The following is an 18,760-nucleotide window of genomic DNA, read 5'->3' as shown; positions in this document are numbered from 1 at the left end:
AAAGTCATTTACAACACTTTTTGTCACAACACCAGCTCCCAGACACTGAGTGAATAAATTGAGTCACAGCGCCATCTACTGGATATACACTCTAAGCAAGGCTGAAATCACGGGGAAAGCTTTTGAATGAAATAAAGTTTCCATCAGGTACACTGTCAGGTTCTACAGTGGTTTCTCTGCAGGCATCAGGCAGGTGAGCATTTTCACCTGTTCTGTTTCAAATGTTGGATCATTGCAGATCCTTATAGTTTGTGTCATAATGTAAATGTTTAAAGAGCGCACAGATTCATATAAAGACCGAGGCAATGATGTGTAGAAGGAAACAAATGTGCTGAAAAATATAGTTTCTGCGAGGTGTGTGAGGTCAGTTTTGTGGGGCTCTGTGCAGATGCCTGCATGGTTGTAGGTCTGTTGTAACTGCGTGGTCTCGACTGCAGAGGCTGCGCTACAAGGCAGATGCCCTGCAGACGGGCTGCAACAGCTCTGCTCTGTGAGTGTTGGGGCAGCACATATCTTTCTACTTGTTCTACTTGTTTATTCAGTGAGCTAGTTTCAGTCATTGTGTAAATTGTGTCTCTTTTTAAAATGCCAGCCCCGCCCCCTGCTGCTCCACCTGTTCTTACAGCACTGCACCATCTGCATGTGTTTCCTGCACATGCATGAACCGATCAGATCCCTCAGCTGAAGTTTCTCACAGTGTGAATCTGCAAGTGTGTCTGCCTGCTGCTGCTGAGGATGATGATGCTGAAGATGATGATGGGATGAAGATGATGAAAATACTGATGATGAAAATAATGGTGATAAAGATGATGATGATGATGTGATGATGAGGAAGATGATAATATGATCATGTGATGAAGATTATGAAAATAATGATGATGACGAAGATCATGAAAATCATGTGATGATGATGAGATGATGATGTGATGAAGATGATGAGAATGAAGACAATGGTGATGAAGAGGATGAAGATGATGATGGTGCAGTAGTTCCAACAGGCTGCTGTCCTCGCGCTCCTTCAGCCTCCTCCGTTGTTATGAGTCATCGCGCGCAGCGTCTGCGGAGCGGCGCGCTGTGATTGGTTGAAGAGGAGCCGCCTGCGCGCGCACGGAGCCGCTCGTTGACCGTGGAAGAGCCGCTGCTGGCGCGTGAGGAGCAGCAGGAGTTGTGTGCAGCATGTCATCCTGCCGCCGTGCGTGAAACAGCTGCGCGCGGACAGATTCAGACTCTTCAGATCGTTTCACAGCAAACATCCGGTCTGCACGCGCCTCCTCCTCTCCCCAGCACAGGAGCCACTGCTGAGAAGACACGGATTTTATCTGCACACCGAGACACCGAGAGAGCGTCCGATCCGCCCAGCAGAGGTGACACACACGGACACACACACACACACATACGGACACACACACACTGATCCAGAAACGTCGGTCACACCTGCACCGGTGCGACACCGGGGCTCGTGCATCTCTGCGATTTTCCTCCAGCCTCATCATCATCATCTTCACATCATCGTCGGTGATCGATGGCTTCGATCCTTCTCTAATCGATGGTTTGTATTTTTCGACGCTGAAGCTTGATGACGTCCATGTGGGATGATGGTGATGATGGTGATGATGAAGTCAGAGGTGCAGCTGGTCTGCGGGGATTCAGGCTGCTCCGTGGCTTCTCCTCCCTGCGGAGGCCCTATTGGAGGGATGGCTGCTCATTCTGATTATCAAACAGCACCTTCATCAACTTCACCTTTCATTTAGCGATAATAAGCGTGCTGATGTTAACCTGGTGATGATCAGATAATCCTCTCTGGTATGATGCTTCTGATCAGGAGAGCAGCACGTGAGCTCAGACCTGCTGGGTGTGATTCTGTGGTCCCTGATTGGTCCCGTGCCTTCACACACGTTTTACATGATACTTCATGAAGTTTAAACCTCTTTTGTTCGTTATACTTTTCAATCATTTTTATCCAAAGAAGCGAAAACGCGACTATTTCCATTGGCCTCTGCAGCATCTGTGTTAGTCATTGTACCCCATACAACGAGGTGACTGTTGTTGTGATTTGGTGCTATAGAAATAAAATAAAATTGATTAATTTTCTTATCCAGCTGACGAGTCTGTCCCAGCTGTCATAGGGTGACAGGCGGGCACGCCTGCACAGGTATCACAAGGTTAACAGAGAGAGAGAGAGACAACCATTCACACCTACAGCCAGTATAAAATCACTATGGTGATTATTGATTCATTAAACCACCAATTGTTGCTTCTTTAATGTGTTTATGACTTTAATGTTGCACCTTTAATGTGTTAATTAATTTATATTTTAAATCTACAGAAGAAGAAGAAACAAAGTACAACATCCAAAATAATTAAAGTGGCTGAGATCAGAAATACTTCAAGGATAAGTACATTAAGTACATTAAGACTGTATTTAAGTAAAGTACTTGAGTAAATGTACTCAGTTACATTATCTACAGTATGCTCTCCACTAGTGGTTGTTTTGGGGGTAACAATCATATTGCATTATGACATGCGCTAATGGAAGCGGCACGGGATGGCTCGGGTTCAGCTTCACCTGATGGATATTACCAGCTCGGGCTGAACCCTCTGCACCTGCAGTTCTCCTCTTCACGCTACACACAGTGCTTCCTCATGTTGTGATGTAACTTCCAGACCTTTGACCTCTGAATGGACCAAGCTGTGATGTGTCCTCTCCTGATGGATCTGCTTGATGTTTGCACCCAGAACGTCCTTTTTTATTCAGCTCCTTCAACCACACCTACAAATCAAACACCTGGAATCATCTGCACAGCTTTGACGATTTATTTACGATTTACATTGCACCGCGTCATTCTGTGGAGGAGCAGGCAGATACTGGATGCCGTGCAGAAAACACCCACAGGCCGTAGAAAAGACTAACGCACCTTCAGGTGTGAAAAATGAAGCCGGTGTGGAAAATGCCTTAAAGCTGCCTTCTTTTTAATGGCCACCAGGGGGCGAGAGCTGTGGCTGCAAACAGACTTCGGTCCTGTAGAAGTCTATGAGATCTCTGACCTCTGTGTGTTTTATCTGCTCAGCCACTTGTTTTAGGTTGTACTGAATAAAACATGAAGTCAGTGTTGGTTATTCTACGTTTCCTTTGTCTGCACGTTATGGACTCACCAGTGAGGCAGTCGCTTGATGTTGTTGGTGGTGAAGTTGACTGGTTACACTAGGTTAAAACGACGCTCATGCCACCATGAAATCTGCTCCTGTAGTCCACGCGTGCACAACACTCTGCATCCCACCTCAGAAACACCACTGAAACCAGCAGTGCATCAGACCTGTACGAGGTTCAGGCACCATGAGAGTGAGTTTTAGGCGACCACAGACGTCTGCTGTTCAGGTGTTCTCTTCACTAAATGTTTAATCACCTTCAAAGGATTTTCTTTACCCTTTTTCTATACATTCATGGGTCTAAATAATCAAGAGAGTTTGGAATACTGAGTGACAACACTGTAAGCAGACAGATTCTTCCCATCCCAACTGATCCCATCAAAGTAAAAGAGTTTTTATACCACTGACATGCTCAGACTGTTACACAAGCAAATGTAAACTCTGCAATCTCAGGTGAGACTTAAAAGAAGCTCTCAGTCTGGATGAATATTCATGTTGCTGATTCTTGTGTTTTTGTCCTTTTCAAATCTTCAGATGGCAAAGGCAGACCAGCGTTTCGGCCAGCGGGATGGCTCTGACCAGAACTTCGACTACATGTTCAAGCTGCTGATCATCGGCAACAGCAGCGTGGGGAAGACGTCCTTCCTGTTCCGCTACGCCGACGACTCCTTCAGCAACTCCTTCGTCAGCACCGTGGGCATTGACTTCAAAGTGAAAACGGTGTATCGCAACGACAAGAGGATCAAGCTGCAGATCTGGGTGAGGACGGTTTGCTTGTCTGAGATGCCGGAGACGAACTGGCTTGTGGAAACAGATGCTGATGTCACAAATTATGCACATGGTATCTTGTTGCATTGATGTCTTCAGTCTCTGCCTCTGTGATATTCTTTTTTTTTTTTTTAGCTATAAAGTAAAAAATAATAGAAAGAAGTTGTAAGGCTGGTGGTTAGGTGTTAAACCTGGTTCGCTTTGACGTCAGAGGACACCTGCATTGGTGTCAGGCCTCAGAACCAGCCCCTCTGTTAGGAAGAAGTGGTTTTGCAACCACAAAATGTTTCAGTCATAAAATTAATTATTGATCATCAGATTATCAGTTTAAACTCTGTGTTTGTGTGTCTGTTTTTTTGTGTGGCTCTTTTGTTAGTCAGGGAATGCGATGGTAGCGTCAATTAGCAGTGAGGAGTCAGCAGGAACTTCTCTTTGTTTATATTTTGTCTCATTTGCATCATCCTTACCTGGGCAGGTGGTAGGGTCCATGCAGGTAAGGCTGAGACGGTGAAAGGTGATGCAACATTACCTGGATTCTGTAACAGCCCTTTAAAAAGTTGGTACCAAACAATAACCTCTTTCCCTCATACAGACTCAGGGCTCAACACTGATGGTCATTCAGGGACGTAACACACAGCTGCTTCAGTATCTCAGGATGTTGTTTAAAAGGGATGATAAAAGCATGAGATGCACCAATGTGTCAGTCGGACCTCGGACTTAATGCAAGCTTCTTATCGGTGTGTCGTGGTGACGATGAATGCTGAAGCGGAGCTGGTTTACAGAAAAGTTTAAAGGGGGAATAATGATTTGATCCCAGTTGAAATGAAGAGTCTCTGTTTTTTATGGTGGTTTCATTTTAATGATGAGAGATGAATATCAACCAAAAAAAACCAAAACAAACACATTACATAAAAATTATAAACTGACTTGCATGTCTTGTTGCCTTGTTGGCGATCAGAGCAGTAAGATGTTTCTTGTTGTTGGTCATTAGGTTTGCTCACTTCTCAAGTTGCCAACTCAAAGCCTTAGTAGCTTCACAGGACTTGCTTCTTTTTTAGCCACTCCTTTGTTGCCTTGGCGATATGTTTTGAGTCATTCTCATGCTGGAAGTCCCATCCTTGACCCATCTTCAGTGATCAGGCTGAGGGAAGGAGGTTCTGGTTCTAGTTTGGCGTCATACATCGGCCCCCTCATCATGTACCCTCAGCAGAAAAACAGCCCAAAGCATAATGTTTCCACGTCTGTGCCTGACTGTGGGGATGCTATTCTTTGAGTCGTACTCAGCATTTCTCTTCCTCTAACCTCAGCAGGAGACCGATTTTTGTTTCATCTGACCACAGGTCTTTCTCCCAAGCCTTCTCTCATTGATTTAAGTGTTCACTGGTAAACTTAAGATGGGCCTGAACATGAGCCTCCTTGAAGATTCCAATCCATTACAGTGTAACACGATAACATTATGAAGCTCATCCCATGGAGTTCTGGGCTGATCCACTACTTTTCCTATGATTATCCTCATCGCATGAGGCAAGATCTCGCATGAAGCTCCAGACTTAGACTGATTGATGGTCACTGAGTTTTTGATTGATTGATTGATTGTAATCTGTTCGCCACATGGCAAACAGCCAGTCTGTAGGAGGTTCTGGCTGGTTCGCAGAGCATCAAATACTTGTTTCCCTCAATGAACATACAGATGTATTTATAACGTTTATGTAATGTCAATTTCTGGATTTTCAAATAATATTCTGTCTCTGTCCATTAAAATGAAACTATCATAAAAAATAGAGACAGTTCATTTATTTGTAAGTGAGCAAACTTACACACTCCTACCCCACATATGACCAAGAGCTGTGGGCAGTGATGGCAGACTGAGTATACAGGCAGCAGAAATGAGCTTCCTCTGAAGGTTGTCTGAGCTCACCAAATACAAAGTTAACCTCAGGTTACCCGCTCAGATACAGTCGCTGGAAGAGTGACACATTTTCTCCAAGGTCTCTCCTTTTTTTTAGATACATCTCTGTGCAAAAGTGAAGATGAACCATAGAGAAAGTCACAGTTTGTGAGCCAATCAGCCCCTCTTACAATGCTGAGCATCTCAGCTGACACAGCACCAAGTGAGCTGTTAACAAGGATGAAAGGTTTTCTAAGAGAGATCTTTCAGCTGAAAATGTTGTTGGGGAAATGGATGTCTGCTCACCTGCAGCCATTGGGGAAGTCTGGAGGTCGGGCCAGCTCCATGGACGCACCATGTTCCTCATCCTGTTCCTGGTGAGGTTTTGTGATATGGCAGAACACGCTGTCCTGATGGGTCAGGAGGATGCTGACTGAGCGGACCCATTCTAAATACTGGAAATACTCCATGTGGTTTAGATGTTGAGCTGCAGAGCCAAAGTGCTTGAAGATGCACTTTTCACCAATCAGCAGAAATTCGGAAACACCTTAAAGCACTTGCCTGATCAAATCTTATGTGATTTAACTTCCTGTTCAAAGGGAGTTCTTTCTTCCTCCTGTTGCCACGTCCTGCTCACACAGGGGATCGTCTGATTGTTGGTGTTTTCTCTTTATCTTACACTATGAAGCATCATGGGACAATTGTTGCTCTGAATTGGTGCTGTCTGAATAAAACTGAATTGAACTGGAGCAGTTATTGTGAAGAATCACTGAAATTAACTTTTTTTTTTTTTTTTTTTTAATTTTTGCTTTCATGTCCATAAATAAAAACTGCATGAATAGAATGATCTCACATTAAGTCGAGATCAGACCACATCTTTCATGCATACTACACCAAAACAATCAAAAACCTTCCACAAACTGACCACAGACATCATCTGATGTTCATTTGACAGCCCAACGCTGATCTAAGGTTTGATCGAATGTTTAGCCGCTGCAGATCGCACTGATGCTTCCTGCTCTGTTTTTTATTTGATTGGCTTGATTGATGTGGATTTAGCCTTTACTTGTTCCATTCGGGCAGTTTTTGTAAAATTGTCTGTTTATTCCTTTAAATTAAAGTTTAAAAAGCATCTTTTCCCTGCAGGTTAAACTTGTGCCTCCATCTTTGCTGATGCTGAATCTCTCAGAGGGTTCAGTGATGTGTCTCCTCGTCCTTTAATGTCTCTGCTCTCGCTGCTTTAATACACTGCGACGAAACGTTACAATTCTGTGACGTCAGCTGTAATGTTGAACGTGCTGTGACAGAGCGCACGTCTTCATAAAGCGCAGTAATGATCAGCTGCATGCGTTTAAAGTGGATCAGCAGACTGAGCTCTGCTTGCAGCAAAAACACACTCACAGCTCCTTTTATCAGTGGTGATGTTGTTGCCATGGCAGCGGCCCTTTACGCTCACACACACAGGCACACACACACACACACACTCCATTACTGTGTTGACTTTAGTGGCAATTAAAAGGAGCTCTCAGGGTGGAGAGGTTGAGACCTGGCGGGAGACAAAGGGCCCAGAAGGTGTTTGTGTGCATGCATGTGTGTGTGTGTGTGTGTGTGTGTGTGTGTGTGTATGTTGTTGACATAATTGGAGCCAATCAGAGCCAGCTGATTCAAACTGAAAGCATCGTTGTGAGTAAAAATAGACTGAACACAAACTGTTGGATGGAGAGCTATGACCAAAGCATCATGGGAGGTGTAGTTTATGGCTGTTAACTTCAACATGTTAACACAGATTTTAGATCACTGGCTCTGCTTACAGACACATGTAGTCACTACGGGCGACACCTCTGGTTGTCAAAAGTGTGATTGGATAGAAGTTTAAGAGGAGATTGATCCTCCCGCTCAGCCGAGCTCAGTGCAAACCTCTGATGAGTTTATGGCCTCAGGTCTTATGGAATAAAACGTGATATTTATTTTGGACTTTTTGGCTCTGTTAGTGTCATACAGGAGTAGGAAGTAGGAGAGTGTTTCAGCTGTCTGCATATTTTTGAGGCTGATCATCCTCCATCGTAAACACACACACACACACTCCACAGTCTGAATTAATTAATCGTATACGAGCTCTCGCTGTGTCTCTCCGGATAAAGGCAGAATCAGGAAGTGTTGAGTCAGAGCTAAAATTAGCAGAGTGACTCGGGGCAGCTGTAGTGATACGGAGGATGAAGTGGTGGAGGACGGTGGCGTGAAAGTCACACTGTGGCCTGGCTGCTTGTTGCAGAGATCAATGGCCTGAGACTAGCTGAAAGAGTCTCTGGTGCTTTCTTAGATCATTTTTATTGATCGTCTTCAGTTTCCACAGTAATGATGTGTATTCAATCTGTCATATCACAAGTCAGAGTTATTAAAGCAGCACTGACACATATACATTAGCACAGGGAGGGATGCTGATGCCGTTAGCTGAATGACTGTTTTGCTTAAATATTAAAAACGAACTTTTTATTCATCACCCTTTACTCTTCAGAAGTTGTTCTTTCAAGCCTTTGAGCTTCTGCAGAAACCCAGCAGGTGTCTAAAGAAACACTTAAGCTGAATCAACACACTCATATTTTAGGTTCCAAACAAATTATCTATAATGAACCTGCTGTGTAGTTTATGTATTTGTGAGGATGTTTGTTTCAGGAGTTTTTCCCCGCTGTGTCTCAATCCAGCGTCTTCCTCTCTTTTTCTTCTCCTGCAGATTTACAGACATTTTTACAGCTTTATTTCTGGAGCTTCAGCACTGATGGCTTCATCATGGTAGATTCATAGAGTGGACCTTAAATATGGATGCAGCCACGAAGTCTGGAAGTTTTGGAGTTTACTTTCGGCCTTCACCGTGCTGTTTTTTTTTTTTTTTTGATTGTTTCCAGATCATATTCAGACGAGAGGCTGGAATGCTAAGTTATCAGCTAACGCTCTTGTTATCAGTATGCATCTACAGACTGTATGGGTACATCACACAGACACAGATACCTAGAATTTCACTTCCTAGATGGTCTGTTAGTACAGTAACCTCACAGCAGTCATATTATTGGTCACATAATGTCATTAAAAAGGCTCTAACAGCACAAACAGGGTCCAGAGGTATTGACTGGTAGCAGCTACAGCCACTTGTGTCACCATTTACCTGTCAGTCAAAGAGGCCACGCCTCTAATAATGCAAACTTTCCAGGCGAGTGCTAAAACCACTCCCCCCATACTGTTGTTATAAAGGGGGAAATTATCGATAGAGACCAGACAAGCTTGTGTATCGAGCTGTAAATATGTTTATTTTTGCTGTAAACCTTTAACATCGGAGTCTGAAGGGGCTGACTCACTGCTGGAGCCTCTGCTGGACGTTGGAAGAACTGCAGCTTTTAGTACTTGGAGGCTGCTGATTAGTTAAAGTCTGTTTGCAGCTGGCACAGTCATGTGCAGTGTTGGTCAAGTTACTTGAAAAAAGTAATCAGTAACTAATTACTGATTACTTCCCCAAAAAGTAATCCCGTTACTTTACTGATTACTTATTTTCAAAAGTAATTAATTACTTAGTTACTTAGTTACTTTTTAAAAACATGATTTACAACCTGAATAGGTGATGAAGCGATAGATATTTCAGCCCAATTCTACTCTTTCTACATAATCCATCACACAAAATGTAATCAAATGGAAAAGTATCTTTTTAAAACTTGTTTTATTAGTTTTAATCTTTTAACTTTATGCATCAAGCAAAAATGTAATTATATGCAACATTCTCTGACTGGAAGAAATTTGTTTAATATTTAAACCTATTTTCTGCACATTCCAGCACATAAAATAAAATATTTTTTTGTGTTTACACTCACTCTTTCAAATAGATGCAAGTAAAACACAGCAGAAAATAAATAAAATCAAAGACTAGCGGTCCTGTTGCTCTATTTTCACCTGTAAAGCAGGAGTGGGGTAGGCGGAGGTTTACCCTGGTGTAGGTGTGCCGCAGCGGTCAGTGGAAGAATCCGCGAGTTTCTCTGTGAATTTCCCATTACGTCGTAGCGCACTCGGTGCTTGCTTGGAAGTTTAGGGGGTTTTTTGCTAATAAGGGGAAGTTTTCTTCCCACGCACAACGGACACTAATGTTTTTGTCACTTTTTACGAAATCAAACTCAAAGTAAGGTCAGTACCTCCACGCTTTAAACGCTGCACGCTCATACTCTCTCCCGCACTCCATATATGATCCCTTGTTGATCTGCACACAGCTGTTGTCACGAACGTCGCACTCGCTTACGTCACTGTCATGAGACATTCTCGCAAAAAAAAGTAATCAGATTACACTAACGCGTGCCCATCTCTGGTCATGTGACTAGCTGTGTGTTTGTTTTCAGGACACGGCCGGTCAGGAGCGTTATCGCACCATCACCACAGCCTACTACCGCGGTGCCATGGGTTTCATTCTCATGTATGACATCACCAACGAGGAATCCTTCAACGCCGTCCAGGACTGGTAGGTGATTGGCTGGAAGCCTGTGATTCAGCTCAGAAAGTGAAACTCAGCTCAGGTCATGTTGCTGTGTGTTTGCAGGGCCACGCAGATTAAGACGTACTCGTGGGATAACGCCCAGGTGATCATGGTGGGCAACAAGTGCGACATGGACGAGGAGAGAGTGGTACCCCCTGAGAAGGGAAAACACCTGGCTGATCAGCTAGGTGAGACTCAGCTCTCTTTCACCTCAGGTGGTACAGACAGCAGAAGAAACGTTTCTTCTTCATTAGTTGAGATGGTTGCAGTGAGAGAAACACTGCCTCAGGGCCCCAAAAAGGAACCTAAAGAGAAAATTATATATATGAGCTTATTTAGTTTAACTATTCAAAGAAAAAGGGATGGCTCATCTCTTCCTTCAGCAGCTCTGTGCTGAGGCTCATGGGACATGTAGTATGTATGATGTAGTAAAAAAGTAGAAAAACCCATAGTGTGATTAAAATACATACACACAATCCCTCCCCTTCCTCATATTATCTAACATTTACCTGCAAACACCTGAGCATGAAGGCAGTGCAGGAGGAGCCTTCAGACTAACAGGGATGGTTTCTGCAAACAGGTGTGTTTTCACCAGGTGAGCCCTGTCTGCCGAAGAACTTTCTTTAAATTATACCTGTTGGAGGAAATCTGATTATAAGTTCATTTTATTTTTGCTTTTTCTTGGTCTGAACATTTAGAAAGTACTCAGTTTAGCTTTAATTTTTCTTTATGCACAAGAACACGAAGAACAAGAATATGAAAGCAGGTAAAAGCTGTGGCTCTCAGCACTGACAGGGCGAGTAGCTTTTTATTCCAGTAAAAGCAGCATTGCACTTTATTGTTGATAGATTTTATTAATGCACCACCCTACGTGAATTCATTTTCACACACCGTGTGCTGACTGCAGAACAAAGAAATGAATAACTGTGATTCAGAGCGCCAGCATTGATTTTTCCTTTGTTTGATGGTGTTTAGCCTGAAAATTATTATTAATTAAAGCACACTCATGAAAACACCTTCAAACTTTTTCGGCCTAATTTTACATATGATCAATAATGAACATGCAGAAAAATAGAAATAAACATTATCATGTCTGTACTTTACTGACATCAGACTTCACTCCCAATGTTTTTAGACGAGCTCAGGTGTTATTCAGGGCCCTCTGTTCAGGTCACGTGTATTCAAAGCTGCTCTGAGGTCAGTCCATCAGAGAGCTGTGCTGACACTGAGCCGAAAGCCTGAAACACCTTAAACACACAAATATGGGATGAGATGCTTCACTCTTCATTCTTTCTGTCCTAATGCAGATAATTGAGCTGAAACTGAGCCTTGCTGCAGCTCTATTAACTGTTTAACTCACCTTTCATGTAGCCTGAGAAAGAGAGTGAATCAGATTCTCCACATCAGCTAAACGAGCGTCTGTTCAAGTGTCTGCTTCTCACACAGTCTGATTTATTTAAAAAAAATAAAAAATAAAAAAAATAAAACAGAAAATAATTTCCATGACACGGGAAAAACCTACTCGAATAGAAATGAGGAGGACCTCATGTCTGTCTGACAGCTCTTACATGAACCAATGTTCGCTCTCCAAACTTTAAGCTTTATTATATTAAGGATCTCTCTGGTATCAAATATGGAGTGTATTCCCTTTCATTTTTAAAACTAGAGCAGACATTGACACGTAGCTGAATGGCAACAGTTTTCATAAAGCAAACAGACAATATAAACAGCATCTATCTTACTAAAGCTAGAAGTGAAAATACTCAGCTTAAAAGAAGAAAACTCTTCTGGTTCTTTTCCAGTAAGCGCCTCCATCTCATTCTCAGGGTTTTTTGTCTTTCCTCTTGCATTAATATTCAAGAATGTACTTAGTAAAAACATATATCTAAATGATCTTTCATATATAGCCCTTTTCTACTCTTGCAGAGCACTCAAAGCTATGTGCTTAAATTGTCAAAATCCGGTTGTAGGAACTCAGGCGTAGAGCGTTTAGACGCCTCCAAAAGACAGTTTATTTACAGCACCAGTGCACAGTATATACAGTGAGGGGAATCCAAAACTCCAGGGAATCACAGGGTAGCTCTCTCACACTCACACACGGCAGGGAGGTCACAGGTCCGGGGAGGAAGGTCTGAAGCAGAAGAGAAGGGAAGTCACAAACTAATCACGAATCTCAAATTACTAAGCACGAGTTCGCAGGAGCTGCAAGAAACACTAACGTCAGCAGTACAATCATCCAGCGACGAGAGGATCTGTGTTCCAGCCTCAAATAGTGCTCCCGGTGATGACAGGTGATTGTTGTCAGGTGTGTGGGCCAAGGGCGGGAGCCCACAGTGAGCCCCGCCCAGGCAGAGAGGGAGAGAGAGAGAGAGAACCAAAACGGCAAATGTAGCCTTGTGGGGCCGGCCGGGCAGGCACGGAGACCATGACATAAATGTTTTCTATTGAACAGTCAAACTCAGGTTGATGCATCAGACAGCACGATGAGGTTAGTGTCTTGCCCAAGATGCCAACTGGAGCAGTCAGGAATCAAGCCACCAACCTTCTGATTAGTAGATGACCTGCTTTACCTCCTGAGCTACAGCCACCCCATCTGAGCAATACAATGCATTGTCATCAGCATGGAAAGGAAAGGAGATTTTATGTTTCATTCATTAAATTAAAGAAATAAACCCATGAGAAAGTTGTTTTCCTGCATAAATTGGAAGGTGGAGGTGTTGGAAAGGGTCCAAATCCAGAACACCAAGGAAGGTAGTGGAAAGAAAGCCTTTATTTGTTGGAATATCCAAAATTTTGCAATCCAAAGAAAACCCATGGAGATGCAGGGCAGCACAACACAAAGCACAGATAAAAACCTAATCTGACAAGAACACAGAGGGAGACAGGACTGTTTACACACACTAGACGAAGGGGGAAATAAGCCACAGTTAAACATATTCAAGACAATCAACAGACAGGAAGTAAAACCCAACAGAACCAGAAACACAGAAATAATGAAACACTACTGAAAGTGTGAACTGAAACTAAGTACGACCTAAAAACTAAAACAAATATCCATGAAAACACATCTGCATTACCACAAACTAACTTCAAAATGCTATAATAATAAAATCCAACAGAAAATTCAGAGAATTCAGACATGTAAAACACTAGGACAATGTCATTTCCACTGAGTTTAAAAGCACTTTGTTTATGAGCTATACAACATGGCATCATCAGCATAAAGGAGCATTTCGTTTATCACTAGTCTAATGTGATCCACTGAGTCCGACGCCTCTAAATGTTGCTGCAGTGGTTTTTAAGTAAAGCTCTTCTGCTTCCTCCTGCAGGCTTCGAGTACTACGAGGCAAGCGCCAAAGAGAACATCAATGTGCGGCAGGTGTTCGAGCGCTTGGTGGACATCATCTGTGTGAAGATGTCAGAGCGTGTGGACGTAGAGGCGCCGGCAGCTCCTGGTTCCAAGACCACCAGACTGACCGACAAACCTGCCCAGCTACCTCAGAAGTGCTGCTGATCGTCTGTCATACCCCAAGCTCTCAAAATAAGAAAAAGAAAAAAAAATATATAGATTATCTATTGTAACATTCCTCTGCACACTCGCTCTGCTTCATGTTTGTGAGCGGCCATCCATTACTACGCCTTCTCCAGGCCCTGCTAACTAACATCTATATAACCACTTTTACCATCCCAAGTGTCCGTGGGAAGCCCTTTAGCTGTCAGCGTACTCCATGCTAATGCGGATTTGGCGTGCTTGAAAAGGTTATTGTGCTGCTGGTGGTGATATCACTGTGACCAGTGACTGTTTTCAAAGATTTTTCTCTTATGCAGAAACAAAAAAAAAGAACAAAGCCTTGATTATACTAGAAAGTGACACAGTTACAGACAGGCTGAAAAAGTGACATCAGGTACTTCCGGTTCGTTCTCTTAGCTGTCGCATGGATAATTAGCATCTGATGATGAGCGTGCACGGTTTATTTCATAGTTAACTGTGAAATGCTGACATTCATGTGTGTGAAGTAGAGGCCTTTTACTGTGGAGTGAGGAGTCAGAGGTCAGGACTGTGAGGAAGACTTTTGGTAAGTGGGGGGAATTTGTGAGTCAGGGGTGGAGAGTGGACTGTTTCCGCCAAGAAACAAATGCACTGAAGGAGTTTCCAACAGGATGATTAGATCTGCGCATTTTCTGTGCTGGTGTGACTTCAAGGTGGAAACAATTAATGTCTAAAAAGCTGCACAGCTGGTAACCACAGACTCAACTTCTTGCAAGCATGAAAGTCGAATCCAACAGAAGCTGATCCAGAATGCTGCACAGATGTGAAACATCCAGCAGGAAACCACTGCAGGTCAGAGTGACAATAGGATCCATCCAGTCCAGCTGCTGCAGAGACCAAACTGCAGATGATTGTTAACACTAGTAAAAGACTTTTTTCTGCAAGCCGTTGCGTGCCACTCTGTAGTGCAGACTTCTTCACAGAGAAATAACCACTACAAAGTCGGTGGCTCTTGAGTTAAACTTTCCTTAACTTAAAGGTGAGCGGTTAAAGCAACTACCAGTGGAGTGAAGGACACCTCTGACTGACATATCAGGGGGTGGTAAATACATTAGAGGGCTACCTAAGCAACCACAGCCAGGAACAGCCATAATCCAGCTGCCATTAAAATGATGCAAGATGAGTGAATCACTTCCTGTGTGGACACCCCTTAAGAAGTGTGCTTCATTCGCATGCATCACAAAGATGCCGTCCGGCTTCTCTTTGTTACCCTGAAGATGCTCTCTTTGATTGCAGCACTGTGATGTTGACCGGGACACCGAGGGTGAATCTTCTTACTCTGCCTGAAATTAGACGCGATGATTGACACCTGCTTGCTCCGTGCTGTAATGACACGTGTAGTGAGGCAGCAGGCCTCTAACTGAGTAACACTGCGGGTCAAGTTTAGTGTCTCAAACACGCCAAATGCCCATTTAGTTGGAGTGTGATGTCAGCAGGGTCACAGGTCAGCACAGCACTGCCTTTCCTCTCAAAGTGTAGCACAACGCCACAGCTGCTCATGTGTTTACAGTCCTCCTCTGAGTCATCACTCATGCTGCTTCTCTACAGCTAGCATTAGTTCCTCTGATATAACATGCCTATAGCCCACAAACTCTTACTGGCCTTACTCAGACAGACGCTTTAAGGCTGCACCACCAACGCACAACTCTGACAGGGCTGCAGTCCAGTCGCTCGGGTCAGAGGAGCCGGGTCAGAGGTGAAGAGACAGCACCCCCTGGTGGTTGAACAGGGTCTTAAGATAACTACAGAAACTTCAATGAGAAGGAAAACACTTGAAATGGTGTTAAAACAAAGTATTACTGAGACAACACATAAGTTTACATCCAAGAAAAAACCTCCATTGGGAGTTCTGATCTGTAAAACCTCAGATTAAATCATTACTTTCAAGAGTCATATCGGATGAACAGCTGTGAGTATTGATGACACCTGTAACCAGGTGTGAAATGAAGCTGAAACTGCATTGTGATTTTATGGATGTTTGTATGATGATTTCAGTCTTGGTTTCAGTGATGCTAAATCCCAGAGGTGAAGATATTTTCTCTGCTCACTCTGTGAAAACCAAACTGAGATACACAGATGCTCTTTGAGCATGTGCAAACCATCCACTAAAAAAAAACCTCTGAACTCTGACTCAAATTGTCTGCATCGGGAAGATTATTAACAACAAACAGAACAAATATAAGTCTGATGTGAGCGTGTGCAGGAGCACAAACAATCCCTGTTTGTTATCTCTGTCCTCTCTAATCTGCAGCCTCCAACAGCTGCCCTCAGTTTGATGTTCTGCAGGACTTAACGTGATGCTGCTTGACTTTCAGCTCTCTTTGCATGTCCTTCATAGCTTATACAACCTTCCTGTTTCTGTCTGATGAAGCAGTCCTTCAGATCTTCACTGTTCCAGCCTTCAGTCAGTGTTTCTTCTCATTGACAGGAAGCCCCAAAACGTCTGCCCCTGTACCAGCTGTTTCCATTGTGTTGTGAAGGTGTGGAAGGATTTCTGAATGGACCAATGGGGTCCAAGACTTCCAAGGAATCAGAGGCCTCAGAGCCATTTTTATTTCTAAAGCCCGGTGTGGGTGTGGCTGCTGAAGCCTGAGTTCAGGTGCATTTTGCTGTAATGTAAGGCTGCGCTCAGAAGTGAGATGCAGAGTTCCTGCCTTCACAGAGCCGTGAGATTCTTTAAATACATGGCAGAGAATCAGTGATGACCCCGAATGAGATATGCTTTAAACTGAAACGCTGTCCTTCCTGTGGGACCGAAGCTCTGGATTCACCTCTCTGACCTCTGAGCTTTAATTACAGAGAAACAGAGCACGAGTTAAGAAGACTGGAGTTATTTAAAGCCACTGAGACCTGACGACACAACCCAGAGCTGCAGCAGTCAAACCTTCCAGCACCAACACACAGTTTTTCTGGTTCAGGATCAAGCCAGCGGACTCACATTAATGGAAGCTGCAAACAGCAACAGGAACTCCAAAGTAACCGACATGCAGGAGGTTTGTTTCTGAGGTTAACTGACGACTATCTGACCGTCATAGCTGAATGATCATCCACTCCCTTTGGTGGTGTGAGCGTGCTCATAAGGGCTTAGTTCACATACAAATTCTGTTCCAGACAAATGGAGACATGCTCGGAGCTCTTTTGGTGTTATTATGAAACAATCTGAGATGGAAAATGAGAGTGGAAAGAGTCGTGTTTGCATTCACACTAATCATCAACCTTCAGGTGTGAAGTGAACCTGTTTGAATTGCACTTTGCTAGAAGCTGAGTCAGAGTTCACGAGTCATAGAAGAGTAAAAAGCATCCAGGGTCTTGCCTCTGGCCAGTGCTGGAGTGCGTGCTCGCTGTAGTTTTGGTTTGACTTCCATGTCTGCTTTTTTCCAAAATCACAGAAGACCAAAGACAGGAAAGGAGATCAGGATCAGAGCCCCTGGCCCGGGCCACACTGAGCGCTGCAGCCCTGCTTCATGGTGGCAATCAGCTTTTGCACCGGCGACCGTGCCGCCAAGGCCACACGGAGACTGATTTTTAGTCACGCACACACGTGAGTGGAACTGATGAGTGAGGAGAGCACGTCTCTCGCCCCCTTTAGCAGGTGTAGTCGCACAGCCGCCGTGTTTGCAGTGTTTCCTACATGAGTGTGTGTGTGTGCGTGTGTGTTCGTGTTGAGTATCATGATATTTATCGCGTGTTCAGTTGTACGGGTTCTTGTGATATTTTGAGATCCAGTGCGTTTGTTCATGGAAGACTTGAAGAAACATTTGTTCTTAAATATTCTGATAAACTTATATCCTGCCAAACTGTTGTATAGCAACCACAGCGCACGTTGGTGTGTAACTCCCTGCCGTGTGTCTTCATATGGATAAGAACTTACAATAACATGGACATCGTCTTCATATGATTATTTTCTAAGTGACTTTGTAAATGATAGAGGTAGATCTGATCCTGGTGTTGAGTTTATTTTTCTGCAGTGTAACCATGGACTAATTCTTAGAGAGTTCCTGTAAACTTGTTGTCTTATGGTTTGCTCCTGTTCGGGGAGAAGCACAAAGTGATTGTACAAAATATTGTGAATGTTTGTATATTATAGATCAGATTTAGTATAATAAAAATCACAATCTTTAATCAGAATGCGTGTCGCTTTTCTTTGGTAGAATACATACGTACGCAGTCGTCACCAGAGAATCTTTTAAAAATTACATAAATCTGCAAACAGTTCTGAAAGTTGTGTCGAACCTCTGTGCGATTTGCTCCACAGGGGTCTGCTGTATCACTCCTGTTCACTTCATAATCCTCTCATGGGTCACAACACCTACAGAAGAACTCTGGTGGTTCTGCAGAGGTTGGATATCAGTGATGTCCAGGAGGACTGTACAGAATGTGAATAAAAGCAGAGAGATGGTGGTCAGCTTCAGAACGAAGATTGGGATGGGTGTGAGTGTGTGTTGGAGAAGTATCTGAGTGTTTACATCAACAACAGGCTGAACTGGAGGGATGACATAAGAAGGAGACAAGCAGGCTCTGTTTCCTAGGGAAGCCAAGATCCTTCACTGTGTGTAGCAAAATGATGGACATGTTCTATCAGTCAATGAGTTCTGCTGGAGAAGCAGCGTATTCAAGCTGACATAGGGCGAGAGGCAGGGTATACGCTAGACAGCTCACCAGCCTGTGGCAGGTCTAACAGAGAGACAGAAAACCATTCAAGTCTAATTATTAATCATCAACTTCATACTATGGGGACAAAGCTAGAGTACCCGGACATGACATGTAACCACACAGAACAACCTCAGAAACATCATGGATTTGAACCCATGACCTTCTTGCTGTGAAGCAGCAGTAATAACCACCACACGTGGTAGTTATTATCTGCATTATTGTTTTGGCTGCTGTAACAGCTTAACTG

General features: G+C 43.6%; 1 protein-coding gene across 1 annotated transcript; it reads left to right on the top strand.

Annotated features, from left to right (window-relative positions):
• The first annotated feature begins 1,070 nt into the window (after positions 1–1,070).
• Positions 1,071–17,988, top strand: rab3b (RAB3B, member RAS oncogene family). Its single transcript, XM_004552691.5, has 5 exons — positions 1,071–1,364; positions 3,682–3,906; positions 10,177–10,295; positions 10,374–10,498; positions 13,640–17,988. Exons 2-5 carry the CDS (start codon positions 3,682–3,684, stop codon positions 13,822–13,824), a joined length of 654 nt encoding a protein of 217 aa, XP_004552748.1. The 5' UTR covers positions 1,071–1,364; the 3' UTR covers positions 13,825–17,988.
• The last annotated feature ends 772 nt before the right edge of the window (positions 17,989–18,760 follow it).

The sequence above is a fragment of the Maylandia zebra genome, linkage group LG23 (genome assembly GCF_041146795.1).
Source record: "Maylandia zebra isolate NMK-2024a linkage group LG23, Mzebra_GT3a, whole genome shotgun sequence".
NCBI classification, from domain to species: domain Eukaryota; kingdom Metazoa; phylum Chordata; class Actinopteri; order Cichliformes; family Cichlidae; genus Maylandia; species Maylandia zebra.
The sequence above is the reverse complement of the archived record's forward strand: the minus strand, read 5'-3'. Positions and strand labels throughout refer to the sequence as shown.